General features: G+C 41.2%; 1 protein-coding gene across 2 annotated transcripts in view; it reads left to right on the top strand.

Annotated features, from left to right (window-relative positions):
• NNT (nicotinamide nucleotide transhydrogenase) overlaps window positions 1-18,680 on the top strand; it is a 110,821-nt gene that overhangs the window by 1,997 nt on the left and 90,144 nt on the right. The window contains exons 2-5 of one of the 2 annotated variants that reach the window (XM_030888865.2): window positions 5,632-5,861; window positions 8,272-8,489; window positions 12,042-12,129; window positions 16,587-16,675. In XM_030888865.2, coding sequence (XP_030744725.1) covers window positions 8,284-8,489; window positions 12,042-12,129; window positions 16,587-16,675 — 383 coding nt within the window. In that variant the 5' untranslated portion in view covers window positions 5,632-5,861; window positions 8,272-8,283. The remainder of the gene's footprint in view (window positions 1-5,631; window positions 5,862-8,271; window positions 8,490-12,041; window positions 12,130-16,586; window positions 16,676-18,680) is intronic. The other variant, XM_045285358.1, reaches the window with a different exon arrangement.

Genomic DNA, 18,680 nt, shown 5'->3' with positions numbered 1-18,680 from the left:
TCTCCATCTTTGTGAATTTGTTTCTCTAGTTTACCCGGATTAACCACTAACATAGAGGCAGAGGACTTTTGGGGCGCAAGCAGCTCTCTTTGCCTTTTGGAATAATGTTCATCTTCATCATTTAAGTTTGTAGGCTATCTGTATCATAGGTTCCCGAACTTCTTTGGCTTACTGCCTTCTTTTCTGGGGGGTGGGGGGAAAATTACTTAACGTCTCCTTGGCAATGGAAAACTGGCATACTAGAGTCCCCAGTCCAGGAAACAGTGTAAGTATTTGCTTTTGTAGTCCCCTGGATCATTCCAGCTTGCTCCAGAGTGCAGTATTGCTCACCTTAGGAAACACTGGTGTATACAATGAGGATCTCTAAGGCTTTCAGAGTTTTTATAGCTTCTTTTCTGGTTCTGAAGGAGCCCTGGGGGTGCTCTGTGGGTCAGTACGTGGGCTGTTAACTGAATGTGGACAGTTTAAAACCACCAGCCATTCCTCAGGAGAAAGATGAGCCTGCCTGCTCCTGTAAAGATCTGTTTATGTATGGTCAGTATGAGTCAGAATCCACGCCATGACCATGGTTTGGCTTTCCTTGTTCTCAAAAGATGCTATTGACAGGGTATCTAGTAACCTCCCAATTCTATCTTCTGATTAAAAAACAAACTGCTCTGGGAATACGTCATAGGTGCTTACGTGTACTTTCCATTGTATTACAGCAGTATAATCAGTCAACGAGTTTAGATAGTCAATGTAATCTTATCTGTTAAGTTCCCTTCAGTTTTCATTTATTTATTTTTTTACTTAAAATCTGTAGCAGCATTGGGGATCACTGATTAAATATAGGATTTTATTAGTGATGTCCTACTCCATGTTCTTTTGTTCGCTACCAGTTTTCTTGAAAGAAAACATTCCCCTCTGTTACTCGCTTGGCTAAGAGTACTGGAAAGGTGGGATTCATGTCTTGGTTCTTTCCTATAATTTACTTATTTTTGGAATAATGAGTCCCTTTTATATGAATTTTCTGTTTCCACTGTAACACATTACCCCAAATGCTATGGCTTAAAACAACTCAATTTATTGTCACATACTTCTTCTAAAGCCAGAAATCTGAGATGTGGCTTATTGGCCCCAAGTCAAGTGTCAGCAGGAAAGGATCTGTTTCTTGGCCTTTGCCAGCGTTCTGGGAGGCAGCTGTGCTCCTTGGCTTGTGGCCCCTTTCTTCATCTTCAAAGCAGCATAGAAGTTTTAAATAGCTCTTTGACTCCGACTCTGTCTCCTTCCACAGTTCAGGACCCTTGTGATTATCTTGTAAGCCAGCAGTGTCTTTTTGTTTTTGAGGTCAATTAGCAACTCTTATTCTACCTTGATGCTCCTTTGCCAGGCAGCCTAACAGATTCATAGATTCTAGGGATTTGCCTATGGACCTCTTTGTTGTTGTTAGGTGTCATTGAGTTTTTCTGACTCCTAGTGACCCTGTGTATGACAAAACGAAATGCTGCCCGATTCTTTATCATCTCGCAGTTGTTATGTTTGAACCCAGTTGGCTGCTACTTTTTCCATGCAGCCCGTCTTAGGCTGAAAGCTCTGCTGAAGCCTATCCATCATGGGTGGCCCTGCTGGTATTTGAAAGGACAAAGCTTTCAGCCTCACAACACCTCGCAAGCCACCAAAGGACAGCGTCCTTAGGAGGCCCTTGTTTTGCCTACTACACATTACTTCCTCCAACTTGAAGGTTTAACACAGTATAATTTTTACTTTTTAAAAAATCAATACAGACATAATGTGTCCACTTCACTGCAGTTATTTGTTTGTTTTGTTCCATTGAAGCAAATTAATTTTCTTTTGATGCTCAGATTGTCCTCTTTCCGGCCAGTAGGAGCGCCTTCAAGGTGGCTTTTTAATCCTATTTTATTTCTTTCGTTATTGGTCGCTTTCTTGATTAGTGATATATAGAACCTACGTTACTTGAGGTTGGCTAATCTGTGAATTCCAGGTAAGTATCATCATACATGACTTTGCCCATCAATTTAAAATACTTGCCAACTTCTTACTGGTCATCTTCCTCTGCCATAGAAGAAATAAAATTCAGTATGTGTCCGCAATTGGTTTACTATAAACTGTTCTTGCTTAAGGAGTATGGGATCTGGGCATGCTCAAAAGGAGCTCTGGTGGTGCTATTTGGTAAGTGGACTGCTAGCCACAGGGTCAGTGGTTCAAACCCATTAGCCATTCTGGAGGAGGAAGATGAAACTATCTGCTCCAGAAAGATTACAGCCTTGGAAACCCTATATATGGTTGCTATGAGCCAGTGTTGTTGTATGCTCAATGCATATATTTTTAAATTGATTTAACCTTTTGTAGGAGCCTTCATGGTGCTGTGGGCTAAGCATTGGGCCGCTAACCTCAAGGTTGGTGATTCAAACCCAGCACCTATTCCGTGGAAGAAAGATGAGGTTGTTTGTTCCCTTAAAGATTTATGGTATCGGTAACCCTTTATAGGGTCACTCTGTGTTGGAATAGATTTTGTTGCAGTGGATTTTGGTAAAGTCTCATTTAATAAGAGAGAGAACCAGATTCCTTTTTATTTTAAATGTTTACAGTTTAGGATATTGTTTGTTGGTGCTGTGAGTCTGTTTTTAATCATAGTGACTACATGTGCAGTACAAACACTTCCTGGTCCTGGGCCATCCTCGCACTTTTTGCTATGTTAACCCTCATGTTTATAGCCACTGTGTAAATCCGTCATCTTCTTTTTCACTGACCCTCTGCTTTACCAAGTGCTCTGTGTTAGTTCAGGTTGTCTGAGAAACAAATCTGGAGATACTCATCTATTTGTAAGAGAGAGTTTTATATCCAAGAGTAATTGTATATTAAGGAAACATCCCAGCCCAGTCTAGATCAAGTACATAAGTTTGATATTAGTCCCTAAGTCTGATATTAGCCCATATGTCCGATTCTAGTCCATAAATTCTTCTACAGGCATATGCAGCACATGCTATGATGCTGAAAGCAGAAAGATCACAGGCCAGAGGGTGAAAAGTCTTGTGGAAGCATCTCAGCACTGGCGTGGGTCTCCATGTGGCTCATCCAGCTCCAGGGCCTGGCTGCTGTCAGCATGGCTCCATGTGACTTTTCAGCAGGGATGTAAAGCAGAGAGAGTGTGTCTCACCTCCAGGGACAAAGACAGGCGTTCCCAGAATCCTCAGGAGAAGGCCATGCCTATACAGAGTCATCATTGGCTATGACCTGATTGATAGGCTAGATTCCACCCCTTTGCCCAAGTTCACAGGAGATTATGTAACTACCACACGTTCCTTTCCAGGCACTGGTCCTTCCTGATGACATACCCAAAGGACATGAGATAAAGTATTGCCATCTTTCCAGCTCAGGAGCATTATGACTGGTTCACCTGAGACAGATTTGTTTGTTCTCTTGGGAGTTCATGGTTACTTTTCAGTCATCTCTAACACCATAATTCAAATGTGTTGATTCTTCCACAGCCTTCCTGATTCATTTAATTCCTGTGCAGTTCCTCTGGTCTACATGTATAGTCTACATGTAGGATCACTGTTCATGTTGCTGAATAAAGGTGTTTTCAATGATTACATTATTGGTCTCGTGAATTCTGTCATGTGATCTCTGATGGTGTCTTTTTATCACCCATGCCATGCTTTCCAATTATAGATCTTCTTTCTCTAAGTTTCGCATTCCAGTTACCAGTCATTTTCAGTGTTTCTTGATTTCATGTTTGATCATGACAGACTGCAGAAGGGGATAAAAACGTCAGTTTCTTTATCGTTGACATTAGTGGTTGGGGTATAAAGTCGAATGATAATTATATTAACTAGTCTTCTTTATAAGGTGTCCCTGACAGGGTTGTATTTCAGGATAGCTATTGAAATGTGTGTTTGACCTTGACTGTGATGTCATTCGTTTTCAGTTTGCCCTTCCCTTCCCCTTCCTAGTAGATAATACAGTTGTCAGGTTAAAAATGGTCAAGACCAGTCCATTTCAGCGCATTTATGCCTGGAAGCCTTCCACTGTGGTTTACAACTCCCAGTTTTCCTAGTCTTAGGCCAGACGTCCCACGTCCCCATATTCGTGGATTTTTACTGCTGTAAGTTTAGTTGTGGCACATAACAAATGAAGGTTCGCACCCTTTTGCTCCATCCAAGTTGTTAAGGTTGGCGACTCTGAGGAGGCAGGTCTCCAATCCTGTTTCCATGTTTTCCAACCCCAGGGCTTCCTCTTCTGGCCCTCGGCCAGACCGCGGTCCCTTGTTATCCTTGTCGTTGTCGCTGGCCAGTGGTTTTCAGAAGTAGACCACCAAGTTCTGCTTCCCAGTCTGTCTTAGTCTGGAAGCCTCACTGACACCTGCCCATCCTGCTGACCTGGCTGGCATTTGAAATTTGTAGGAGATACTGATGGCATCGCTTGGAGGATCAGACACCACATGCAAACCACTGCAGTATGTCAGACTGATTGATGAGTGGCCGGGGTTTAGGTTTTAAGAGTGGATTTCCTACAGTTTAGTAAATCTTAAGGAGAAGCAGATACGTTTCATTAAAAACATCTGCTTATGCTTATGTGTTGATGAAGGCAGCAGAACAGATGATTACTGTTAGCAAAAGCAGGCCTGTGCTCTCTTGGCTGTTCCGGGTTGCAAGAACAGAGATGCTGTGGAGTACACTTTGTGATGAAGGTTTATTGTGTAGATTTGGGGGGAGGGTAGGAGCCCAGGATAGTGCTCATCTGCTTCTCAGAGCAGCACAGTATTGCTCTGGGTGCCCCGACTCTGCTGCCAGGTCACCCTGTCTGCGACTCTGCATATCCATTAGTGGTGTCTCTGTCCCTGTTGCGCTGAGCTCCCTTTGAATACCTCGCCACTGTGCTGACAGTGGCTTCTGCACCACTGCACTCTGTGACCCTTCTTGTGGGTCTCCCATTCAGATTCCCTGCGTGAGAACCTGATGGTGTTGGGAAATCACTGGTCAACATGGGGTTCCTCAGGCAGCGATCCTGTGAATCGCTGTCTCCTGAAAGGCTGGCGGCCCACATGTTGGACCTGTCCATGATGATCTTTGATGTAGCTGCTAACCCCTGGGCTTATCAGTTGGTGGCCAGGTTGGCAAGATTTCAAGATGGCAACACTTGAAAAGCTCAGGATTTAATTGTCTGTGGCCAAATTTCCAGGAAGGGGACTTTGGATGTGACAAGCCATCATTTTCTAATGCAGGCTGTTTATATAGGCTCCTGTAAGCTTCTGTTATCCTTAAAGGTAAGGTCAGGAAGACCATCACCCTAAAGGGTGGGTTTAGAGAGGGTGAATTAGCATGCTGAATGGTCTCTCAACTTATTTTTCCCCTAGGAATAAGCCAATTTAGTCATGTTTTTTGTCGAGGGCCATTTGGTTCTATAAAATATTTAGCGTTTTGATTCTGAAATAAAAATGGCAAACAAATTTTCTCATAATTTATTTAAAAAAAAATCAAGGCCCCTGGTTCTGAATCAGGAGCGTCATTTCAAAGAACATCTTGTCTGTGCATTGTATTTTGGAGAGCAGACTGCCCATTTCAAATGTTATTAAATGTTCTTTTCTTTCCTTATATCTTTTTTTTTTTTTTGCCTTTTGTCTGCTTGTAGGAATTCCATATAAACAACTGACTGTTGGAGTCCCTAAGGAGATTTTCCAGAATGAGAAGCGAGTGGCATTGTCCCCTGCAGGTGTTCAGGCCTTGGTCAAGCAGGGTTTTAATGTTGTTGTGGAATCGGGCGCGGGCGAAGCTTCCAAGTTCTCCGATGATCACTATAGAGCAGCAGGTGCTCAGATCCAAGGGGCGAAGGAAGTGCTGGCTTCAGATTTGGTGGTCAAAGTAATTATCCCCATCCCCTCTCCCGTTTGCAGCATGCTGACTCTTTGTGATCTTTTAATGGCACATTTCAGCTTTTCCTTTTTTCACAAGATGCCCTTGTCAGAGCAAGGGTTGCAGGGTGTGACTGTTCTTTGGGACTTTTTCTCAGGCAGTATCAGAGATACATGAGGATGGGAAGCATGGCCTCCAGCCATCTTTATATTGGCTATCTGGAAATTGTCTTTTAATTGGCTAGGGAAAATACCCACAGGTGAGTATCTAAGCTATGCTAGCATGGAAAGAAGGCATGGAACTCAGTGTAGACCTGAACATACAGGTGGAGGCTGGAAACCAGAAGACACAGTGACGCTCACTGCCATGATGCTATTTCTGGAGAAGGTGTGACTTCTAGAGACAGCAGCATTGGACTTGGTGTTGGGTAGACTCATTTGGCAGCTTGAAGGTGAACACATGCAAGAGAAATAGAAATCTAGATTCTTGAATAGCATTCAAGCCAATAAAGTTAAAAAAAAAAAGTATCAGAATACAGAGTGAGACTTAGATCGAGTCCAACCGAAGGTGGTTTCTAGAGTTGAACGTTAATTCTGAGCCTCCTGCAACTGAGGCAAAAAGAAGTATGGTTGAATCTAAGGGTCAAAATACAGTCCTCATTTTCTCATGAAAGACAAGCATTCTGTTTTCATTTCTAAGAAATCAGTCACCTAGTTTTTTACATTATGAACACTGAATACTTGAATGGGATCTGAAAAATTTTTTTTTCTTCAGAAGTTGTAGGTTTATTTCCACCCCCCCGCCCCCTTAATGGTGTTGTTTCCCCCAAGCCCCATACAATGTTGGAAAATCAATAAGAAAATTCATGGTTTAGAGAGAACTTAGAACTCAGCGAGAGCTTTAAAAAATTTAAAGTTGACAGAAAATTTAAGGTGATAGAGCTGGATATAAAAGAATTTCTGAAAAATAGATAAAATCCATCGCCAAGTCCCAGGAATCAAAACATTTGTGATCCCCAAGAAAGCAGTAGGGTGCAACTAATTTTCGGAAATGCTCTTTTCCTTTGAAAGAGTCACAATAGGTATGATGAGCATGTTAAAGATGCTGAGCGAGCCTACAATCTAGAAACTTGGCTGACTTTATTACTTGCATTGATAAACCACCTGACTTGGAAGTCTCTCTCTAGAGTCATACCTGTTCCTATCATGAGGAACTTGTGATCTGAAGAACATATGTAGGGAAACTGTCTCTTAGCCTGGCTCACTCAGGTGCCTGCAGAGCAATTGAATGGATCCAATAGAACCCATTCATAGTAGTCCTCCAGTTTTTACTAAATCTACCTAGTAAATTTTCCATGCAGAAAATAAACCTTGGCAAAGAGTCTTGGTTACAGTCCAGAACCTACAATCACATCCATTATCTAATCAACAACTGAAATAAGAATAACAGACAATAATACCTCAGAGGTAGATAGAGGTGAAAGGATTTAGTGGGGAAGGGGGGGGGGGGGGCGGGGGGGAAAAATGAGGAGCTGAGACCAAGGGCTCAAGTACAAAGAAAATGTTTTGAGAATGATGATGGGAAGGGGGGGGGGGAGGGAGACCCTGCTTTTATATTTCCATTGAAAACACAAATCTCAGAATCTCTGCTTTCTGTGTTTATTTATGTGAAAGCACCAATCTACTATGGAAGCTAGTGAGCCACTTCCATTGAAGATGGATTTTAAATTTGCATATCAAATTTAAAAGCTTTTAAAAGGAATTTAAAATTTTGGCCTCTAAAAAGTGACATTTGAAACTTTCAGACGTGGAGTTGATATTCATGTGCTTATGTGATGCTTCTTAACATGCTAGAATATATTTTAGCTCTTTGCTTAAATCTAATTTAACTCATTTGAAATGTGTTTATCCATAAATTCATCTAGGAGCATCTGGAATTCCCATGTGCTTTAGTCTATACATACCACCATGGAGACTTGAGTTTGCAGTGTTCTTCTCGCCATTCCAAATGTTTATGCTGGTCAGAATTAGCAAGAATTGAATCCTTGAACAGGCAACAAAATTTCCTGTTCACATCTTTTAAGGTCTTACCAGAGTAATAGGCTTTGGGAGGACAGGTGTGTTGTAGAACTTACCTATTTTTCACCACTCTACAGTCAATTGTCCAACCTGTCTAATACTGGATTTCCCATGTGTGTGTGTGCCTTTTGTAAGCCAGCCCACTGGCCAACAGTCAGAGGAGAAATTATATAGACCTTTATGTACTTCCCTTACTTAAGAATTTAGTTAGACATTTATTGATGAAACATTTAGTTTTAGAACATTATTTCAGTCATGGCATAGTATCTAAAAATCTCTGCCTAGTTAAACATATGAACAAGGAGTTTATGTTTTTAATCTGTGACGACTTTTCCCCTCAGGTACGAGCTCCTATGGTTAATCCAACGCTGAATGTTCATGAAGCTGACCTTTTAAAGACATCAGGGACACTGATCAGTTTTATTTACCCAGCCCAAAATCCAGACTTGCTAAATAAACTCTCTGAGAGAAAAACTACAGTGCTGGCAATGGACCAGGTGCCAAGAGTCACAATTGCTCAGGGATATGACGCACTAAGCTCGATGGCCAACATTGCTGGGTAGGTTGATTTCCCTTTCAATTCAAAGAAAAGCACAGTTGTGCTACAGAAACATTCTCACTATAGTTCAAATGATTTTATTTGTAGTAACTGTGAAGATTTCAGTCTTTTGAAGGCACACCTGAGTTGTTTTTAACAACCTTTCATGGTAATCAGATAAGAAATGGCTGTTCATCTTGTATTCTATTGTACACTCTTTTTTGATCTTGGGTGGAAGAGAAGTACTGAAGGGCATTATCCACCTATGGAAATAATGATCATATTCTCTGTTTGAGGACTATATTATATTTTGTGTGTGGATTCATGTACAAAGATGGAATTGCTGTTTCATAGGTTAAAACATGGTTTAATACTGGTCGTTTTAGATGGTTCAACAGAAAATAGATCTCTATATAACTATGTTTGTGTATGGACGTACATATTTGTAGATTTGTCATCTTAACTAGTTACTTAAGCATTTCAGAAAATATTTGATGATGATGTAGAGATTGTTGTAAGAGCTGTAAGAACTCCAAATAAAATTATTAAAAAAAACCCCCAAATATTTAATGAACAGGGAAAATGCCTGCCTTAGAGCAAGATTTATCTGGCATCGAGTTAACTATATCCTCTTACCTTTGAGGCCAAGTGAAAAATAACCATCATTTATCTGCCAATTCCAGGGCCTTCCTCATTTATTGTCCGGGAATGCTTTGCTGAGAATCAATCAGTCTAAGGCCTGCTCTGCTCAGAGGTACATGGCATGACTGAGCGCCATTCTGGTCTTGAAGGCAGGTTAGGGCAGAGTCAGCAAATAGCCTACACTCAGGGAAAGGAGAGGAAAATGTGGACAATGGATAATGCCTGTGAAGACAGTTCATTTAATAAGTTAGTTAAATGATGTTTTAAACATGACAACTTTCAGTAGTTGATTGCTTACTGTTATGAGTGAAGCAACAATGAGAGAAAATATTTACAAAATCAAATCTGCATGAGCCTTGAAGAGGAACACAAATTAAGCCTTCTATGGGTTGGCACAGGTTTTTATAGGTGTAGCAAAGTAACTTTGCCCCAAATTCTAATTTGCATTTCATTGGTTCTGTTGTAATATGAATGAGGTACAGTAAACAAAAGTGATACGTTTTAAAACACATTTTGCTGTATTTAATGTAAGGACATGAAAGAACCCTAGTGGCTCAGTGGTTAGTGCTTGGCTGACAACCAAAAGCAATTTGAACTCACCAACCAAAGTGAATAAAATAAAATCAAAATACATAAATATTGCAACCATATGGGACTTCAGATTTCCTAAAAAGAAAATGTACCCTGCAGACTTTAAGCGTATCACTGATTCTCGTGTGTGAAATGCACCAGGGGGAAAGGATATCCAAACCATGTGTTCTAGACCAGTGAGTTTTGGTTTCAGAATCTTTTGAGCAAATGAAACATTATGAGGCAATATGAACAAATGAAATAACAGCAGATTGGCATTGGCTGAATTAACTGTGGGGCCAGGAGGCATTAGGGCCAGGAACATGCCAACCCTCATGGCTCCAGAGTTGGCTGAACTTTGAAGCTTTGGGTATCTGTGGGACCCAACTGGAGAAGCCATTATCTTATGTCCTGCGCTAACATATTTGCAAAGGGCACAATTGGAAATGAATCATGCAATTCACATGCAATGTGTGCTGTTTCCCAAAGTGAGTGATACTGCCCCCTGGTGGGCGCTGGAATGATCTCCGGGCCCTGCAAAGTAGATACTTTGCTTTTATCCTGGATACGGACAAACGTTTTTAATTGTTGGGGGACTGTGACTAACTTTTCTAAAAAGCCGGTGGTAGGCTAGATAAACTAGGTGACTAACTCATACCTGTGCCCATCGCTGTTGAATCAATTCCAGCTCCTAGTAACCCTGCAGGACAGAGTAGAATTGCCCCATGGGGTTGCCAGGGGTATAACTCTTCATGCAAGTAGACTGCCCCCTTGTCTTTCCCACTGAGCGACTGGTGAGAATGGCCCTTTAGCCACTGTGCCATCAGGGCTGTGCCAACTCATGCACGCAAACGTCTTACAGTGGCTACGTGGCCACCTTTCCTCCGCACGTACTGAAGACAGGACAACACTTTTTCTCACTCTCTGTACTTTTGTGTACATTTCCTCCACCATCAATCTCACATTTGTTATTCAAATAGCAACGGAATCCTTAAAAACATTAATTCCGAAGTTAATTTCTCATAATGGGCTCTGAGTTTGTATTGTACTTTTGCTTTGGAAATTTGCATCACGTGGTTTCAGAAGTAAGACTAGTAAAATTATGTAATCTTTAAAATACCTTTTTCCTTCTCCAGTATGATTTATGTTAAAGCAATAGTGATGCATTAGATGTTCTTGCATTAGTGGTGATAGCCAACATTGTTTTCTAGAACTAGGATCAGGGAAAGGTTTGGGGGCCTATTAGTAGGTAGGGATTATTAGATAGGTCGAGTTATATATATAGGTTCCTCAGGAGAAAGACGAGGATTTCTACTCCTGTAAAGAATAAGTCTTGGAAGCCCATGGGGGTTGCTATGAGTCATCATTGACTTGATGTCCATGAGTGAGTGATTATATAGAGATCATGTTATAAATTAAGACAGTGTGTATTACCAAGTGGATGTGTAAAAGTACCTTTTAAGTATAAAATGTTGTGGAAATGAAATTAGTGTAGTTTGTAAAAAATATATTTTTAAAGATGAGATTTAGCCAAATAGCCACTGAATCTTTAAAAGTATTAATTCCAAGCTTAATTTCTTGTAATGGCCTTTGAATCTTGATCATATTTTTCCTTTGAAAATGTGTGTCATGTGGTTTGAGAAGAAGTAAATATTTTCTGAACTAAGATGTGTTTTCTCTTAGGTTTCACCACATAGCTTGTTTCTGTACTTAAAAGCACTGCTATATTATGAGTACTTATATTAAGAGTGTTTGGGAATTGTGTGACAAGCTTAAGCTAAGTACTTTACCTGTTTTTTTGTCATTTCATCCTCACAACAACTTTTAAGAGTTAAAGGCCATTTTTGTTCACAATTTACAGACGAGGAAACCCTGAATTAAGGAGTTAAAGACATTTGCCCAAGGTCACAAAGCTGAACAGCAACAGCACTTGGATTTAAGTGAGGTCCCTCTGTCTCAGAGCACCATGTCTTTAACCGTTAGCTGCCACTGTCAGTACTCGCATTCTGGAGGCTGATGTCATCGTGGATAAGAGGGAGCCTCTATAGGCAGTTTGTCTGGGTTGACTCTGCCTCTGCCATTTATTAACTGGGTGGCATTGGGCAGGGCTCTGCCTCAGTCCTTGCTTACAAAATAAAGATACCAATTGTACCCATGGGGTTGTTGTGAAGATGAAGGGAGTATGTGTACACACACACACACACACACACACACACACACACACACACACATATATGTATATATACATAGTACTTAGCACATAGGAAGCTATGTATAAACGTTCACTATTATTATTTGAAGGCTAAGCTTAACTGATAATTTATGAACCTAAGTTCTTGAATTTTATTCTGTTTTTTTAAGTTATAAGGCTGTTGTCCTAGCAGCAAATCATTTTGGACGGTTTTTCACTGGTCAGATCACAGCTGCTGGAAAAGTTCCTCCGGCTAAGGTAGGCCAAACTTTCAGTGTTTTATCCTAATGTTAATAAATTAAGTCAACAGAATGAATATTCATAAGACATACCCGTGGAAGCAGTGGCGATAATACCAAGCAATGTATTAGATTGTGCAAATCGGCCAAAGACCTAATGAGAATGCGAAGAAGCAAAGGCATTGCTTTGAGGGCTAAGATGTGCCCGACCCACGCCACGGTATGAGTGAAAACTAGACCGTGAATAAGGAAGACCAGTGGAGAATTAGTACCCTTGAACTGTGGTGTTGGCGAAGGATATGGAATATATTTTGCACTGTGACTGTAATAATGAGCTCAAACATGTCAATGATGATGTAGATTGGGCAGGACTGGACAGTGCTTCATTCTGGGGGTACTTCATTCATTCCACAGGGTCACGGGGAGTCAGAATCGACTCTGTGGGACATAACAACTGACCCAGGTCAGTCTTGGAAGACATACCACCAGAATGCTTAGACGCGAGGCTGGGAGACTCTCTCACATACTTTGGACATATCAGGAGGGGCCCGCCTCCGGAGAAGGACAGCATGTCTGGTCAATAGAGAGCCAGTGAAAAAGAGGAGGACTCCCAATGAAATGGATTGACGGATGGCTGTGAGGGTGATGCAGGACTAGGAAGTGTTTTGGTCTGTTGAGCACTCAGTCAGAAGTGCCTCCATGACACCTACGGCAATAATGAGCCATTTACCATGTTACTTCTATGCTAATTATACTGATGACTTTCGTGCCTTATATAAATAAATAGATGATGGAGCCTCCGAGCTAAACATTAAAGATTACTTGAAGAAAAAAAATGAATTTTGACTTCTGGAAATTCTGATTTTCTTTCCTGTTAGGCCTTGAATTCTTAGAAAGTCTCAGGTGAACTTGTTCCATGCAGCCTGTTCATAAGTTTCCTTTTCTCAAAGCGTCAAGGAAACCATTGAGTAAGTTTGGGATTTCTCAATATTACGACACTTTGTTTCATAGAAAAGACTTTCTTGGTTTCCTTGCTTTTTGCCAGATTTTGGGTGAAGAGGTCAGGAAATGGGAGGTGGTGGTTGTCAGGGAATCTGGCCAAGGTAGAGAGTGCAATCCCTCTCCCCTAGATTCAGAGCACAGAGGTGCAGTTTGTGAGGAACGGGATGATGATATTGTTACCCTTGGCTTACAGTAAACATACTGTATCTACTCGAGTCTAAGCCGACCCGAATATCCGCTGAGGCACCTAATTTTACCATAAAAACTGTGCTGAAAAAACTTGGCTTATACTTGAGTACTTAGGTACTTAAAGGATTTAAACACTTGACCCTGGTTATCAGAAACGACTTTAAATGTTGTTACCCACCTGTCTTCCTTTCTAGTGAGTGTCCTCTCTGTTTTCTTGGGGTTTCATATGCTTATGTACTTCATTAAATAAGCCCAGGGTGCACACCAAAGGAACCTGGAAAAATTGGAAAAGCAAGTAAGGTTAGTTTTGAAAAACACAGTTATACAAAGGAACTAGTCAACGTTTGTGGAAAAATTTCCTTCTAATCTCATTTTCTTAGGAACTTTTTGAAATCCCCTTAAATGCTGTTTTGAGAAATAGACCAAGTGAAGAAAACTAGCAAAAGATATAAAAGTGAGACAAGAAGAAAGAAGACAGAGGGAGAAGAGCGTGACTAAGAATCTGGTTAAAAAGTATGAAGACATCACAGAGCGTTTACTCTTTGGCCCTATTTTCTAATTTCTTTGGGGGTGAGAGCATGGTTTTTGGCATGGTTGTTCTCAAATGTATCATTCTAAGAGATATAAAGTGTTTAGAGTAATATTTAATAAATCAAAAACATTATATTTATAACTGGATCATTAGATTTAGACCTGGGGCTATTCAGCATTTTAAAAATTTAAACATTAAAGCCTTGGAAATTCATGGGGGCAGTTCGATCCTGTTCCTTATGGTCACTGTGAGTTAGAATCAAAGGTGACGGCAATGAGTTTTGAACTGTTCCTCTGGAAGACCCTCTCTGGAGCGCAGACATCTTTCTGACTGAGTTTCTCAGGAAGGAGGCAGCTCTTGTTTCTTAGGCATTCTTTGTGTCTCTTGGCCCTGTTCATTGTATGGCTGTGTGATGAAGCTTTAGGGTTCAGGTGCAGATAGTTCAAAAGTAAAAAAAAAAAATTGTTTACAAGTTCAACATGATGTGGTTGATCACCAGCTGTTTCTCTAAGAAACATTGGAGCTGAAAATAGATGTAGGAATTGGAGTTCACTAAACTTGTTCCTGTCTTCAAGACTTACTTTGATATAAAAGTAGGAAAACTTGAGAATTTGAGAGGGCAGAGATAATTAGGGTGTCATACCATGAATTTGAGAAGAAGAAACGTTTGTCCAGTGGGAAGGAACCTATTAATCTTTAACCTCTGCGGTGTTGATCTTGCTGTAGGTAGCTGTTTTTAGATGGACGTTATGGGTCTTTGCTAGCAGTTGTTCTTTGGGTAACAGTTTGACAGCAGTGTGGTGGTGGTTGAGCCCAAGAATGATCCACCCACTCACAACGTTGATCAACTCCTATGATCAGCACCAGCGGCACCACCAGCAGCAGCAGCACCAGCAGCATTTATTGTATGCTTTGTACCAGAGACATGTGGCATATATCTTGTAATTTTAACTTAGTTTTTTTTATAATCATTTTATTGAGGCCTCGTACAACTTATCACAATCCATACATACATCCATTGTATGTCAAGCACATTTGTGCATTTGTTGCCCTCATTATTCTCAAAACATTTGCTTTCTACTTGAGCCCTTGGTATCAGCTCCTTATTTTTTCCACTTCCTCCCGGCTCCCCTCTCCCTCATGTACCCTTGATAATTTATAAATTATTATTTTGTCATATCTTACACTGTCTGATGTCTCCCTTCACCCACTTTTCTGTTGTCCGACCCCCAGGGAAGGGGTTATATGTAGGTCCTTATAATCAGCTCCCCCTTTCTATCCCACTTTCCCTCCACCCTCCTGGTATCGCCACTTTCACCACTAGTCCTGAAGGGATCATCTGTCCTGGATTCCCTGTGTTTCCAGTTCCTATCTGTACCATTATACATCCTCTGGCGTATCCAGATTTGTAAGGTAGAATTGGGATCATGATAGTGTGTGTGTGGGGGTGGAACTAGAGGAAAGTTCTGTTTTATTGTTGCTACATTGCACCCTGACTGGCTTGTCTCCTCCCTGTGACCCTTCTGTAAGGGTATGTCCAGTTGCCTTCTGCTGGGCTTTGGGCCCCCAATCTGCACTCCCTCTCCTTCACAATGGTATGATTTTTTATTCTTTGATGCCTGATACCTGATACCTTCGACACCTCGTGGTCACACAGGCTGGTGTGCTTATTCCATGTGGGCTTTGTTGCTTCTGAGTTTGATGGCCGCTTGTTTACCTTCAAGCCTTTAAGACTGCAGACGCTATATCTTTTGATAGCCAGGCACCATCAGCTTTCTTCACCACATTTGCTTATGCACTCATTAGTCTTCAGCGATCGTATCAGAAAGATAACACAGTTTTTGGACCCACCCCTGCCCTGTCAGTTTGTTGTACTGTGGTGGTGGCTTGTGTGTTGCTGTGATCCTAGAAGCTATGCCATCAGTATTTCAAATACCTGCAGGGTGACAGGTTTCAGTGGAACACTTAGCTGACGAAAACCAAAGACTAGCCTTCAGTGTGGTTGACACTGAACATAATTCAACATAAACAAAACTGTAACCCTCACAACTGAACCAATAAGCAACATGATGCTAACCCGAGAAAAGACTCAAGTGATCAGACATTTCAATTTACATGGATCCGCAATCAGTACTTATGGAAGCAAGCTGCCAGGAAATCAAATGAAATGTTGCTTTAGGCAATTCTGCTGCAAAGGTTTTCACGTGTTAAAAAGCAAAGATAGTACTTGGAGGACTAAGGTACACCTAACTTCAGCCATGATTGGTATTTTCAGTAGCCTCATATGCATACGAGAACTGGACAATGAATAAGGAAGATAAAAAAAGAATTGATGCCTTTAAACTACAGTGTTGGTGAAGAATATAGAATGTACCATAAACTACCAGAAGAACGAGCAAATCTGTGTTGGAAGAAATACAGTCGGAGTACTCCTTAGAGACGATGACAGCAAGCTTTCGTCTCACGTACTTTGAACATGTTATCAGGAGAGACTGGTCCCTGGAGAAGGATATCGTGCTTGGTAAAGTAGTAGATTGGAAAAAGAGAGGAAGACCCTCAATGGGATGATTGACACAGTGGTTGCTCCAACTGTGGGCTCAAACATAGCAGTAAGTGTGAGGATCACCAGGTTATAATGCTTATAAGAATAGTTTGTCATTTTTCATAATATGTTTCTAATAGTGTATAAGTTCATAATCCATAGATAATGGCTTTTATGTAACCAACCAACCAGGTTCTATCTTCTCTCCTAGGTTTTGATTGTTGGAGGTGGGGTTGCCGGACTTGCTTCTGCAGGTGCAGCAAAGGCGATGGGTGCAATTGTTCGAGGATTTGACACGAGGTAAGTGCTTTACTAGTGATTTGGGTTAAGGTAAAACTCTTGTGCTTTGGGGTGGGGGAGATGTGGTGGAGTGCAATTACTTGGAACTGTTCTTCTCTCCATGTCTTTGTAACTCCCACCAAATGATTGGGTGGGCCAGGCAAATAGGGTGTGTGAAAAACACTGATGGAGGGGATTGGTCAGTTTTGCCCTTCCACTGGGTATATAAATGAGCCATGTCAGAAGCAGAGAGAGGGAATCCTGTGACCATCAAGAAAGAAGAGCTACCAGCAGAACATTGAAGATCCCTGCCTGCAGGGGAGACAGCAGAGGTATCAGAAGCTGCAGGACTGAGACCATGAGACCAAGTGGAGGAGCCACCCTGATTGTGAGAAAAAGGATCAGTCTACTTGGCCCATGGAGGCTGAGGCCAAGGACCCCATGGCTAAGAGGACATTCCTGCCAGCAAGTCTGAGAAGAGGCACATGGACAAAAGAAAGAACTGTATTCTTATTATTTTATAATTTGTTTGTTCCTTACTAAGCTCCCATAATTGCGAGTGTTGACTGTGAGTACTTCATGGCCATTGCAATGAATTAACAAACCCAGAGTGCTGTGCCAGGGATGACTGATGAAGATGGAGACATGTCTGACCTCGGCCTGTGGCAATTGGCTGGGGACTGGCATGAAGTTGGATTATTCTCCCTACAGAAGCCAGAGGAGGTCAGACAGGACCTCACGCTATTTTCCTCGGGACATGACATTTTTCTTAGAATTTGTGGATTAAAGTAGCACACTGAAAACTCCTTGATAAGCCTTTTCCATTTAAATATGTCTCCACTTTCTAAAAACGAACTCAGGGAAGAAATGTTGTTATTTAATACACACCCACAAACAGCATTTGAGCAAGGACCAAGCCTTTTAGTACAACATAATTTTTTTAAAAGACAAGACAAGAATACCCTGAATGCACTGTAATTCTGTTGACGTAGATTCGTCTGGGGCCCAGAGTTCTCTCAGTCTTGAGTTTCTGCCATGTGCCCTTTTTGTGTTCACAGTGCTTTTTGGTCCTGGGTAGGATGTGAACAAAGATGTGTATGTGTATCAAGGAGAGAGGCTTGTAAGATCATATTAGAGAATAGGCTGATGTGTGTCTTTTATTGAATGGGTAGAAACAGATAAAGCTGACTGGGCAACATTAGTCTCCAGGGACTTAATCTAAGATTGACAACAAATGAATGATTACCTTTGCATTTCTTAGGCTGTTGCCTCCTACTTCTAATGTACAGAAAGAGCTGAATATTTTTATCTGATAACTTTAGAACCCCTAGGTCCCTGGGTAATGCAAACGATTTCCACTTGACTACTTACCTAGAAGTTGGTGGTTTGCACCCACTCAGTGCCATTTTGAAGGAAGACCCAGTGATCTGACTCTGTCAAGATGATTGCCAAGGCACCATTGACAGCAGTTCCTCTCATTAACAGACGGTGTTGCCATGAGGTGGCATCGACTAGATGACAGTGGGTTTGCTCTCTGTTTGTGAAAATACTTAATTATGATCATTATATATATATATATATATTTTAAAGTGGACACAAACATTTTCTTGAAATTTCTTTATAGGGAGGTTTGCTTAAAAATCTTCATGGATGCCATTGGATACAGATTTTATTAAATGCTTATTGACTGTTGTTCTCATTTATATGTTCCGGTGCCTTTTTGAATAGAAATGTCTAGTTTTTTCTTCTCAACTGAAAGCAGCAGAGGAATACTCCTCCTCCTTCCCTTGACTATAGAATGATTCTCCCTGCCTTCAAAAAGTGTTCTATGTCCTCCACTCGAGTACTCCCTCAACACAAGAACACTTAGTTCTAACAATCCGGCATCGTGTGATGCTTACCTTCCTGACACGATTGCTGAAGACAAAATGGGTCATAAGCAAATGTGATGAAGAAAACTGATGGTGCCTGGCTATCAAAAGATACAGCATCCGGGGTCTTAAAGGCTTGAAGATAAACAAGTAGC

The sequence above is a fragment of the Echinops telfairi genome, unplaced genomic scaffold, assembly GCF_000313985.2.
Source record: "Echinops telfairi isolate 266 unplaced genomic scaffold, ASM31398v2 ScPeMD7_7469;HRSCAF=8507_1, whole genome shotgun sequence".
Classification (NCBI taxonomy): Eukaryota; Metazoa; Chordata; class Mammalia; order Afrosoricida; family Tenrecidae; genus Echinops; species Echinops telfairi.
This window is presented reverse-complemented; position numbering and strand designations above follow the sequence as displayed.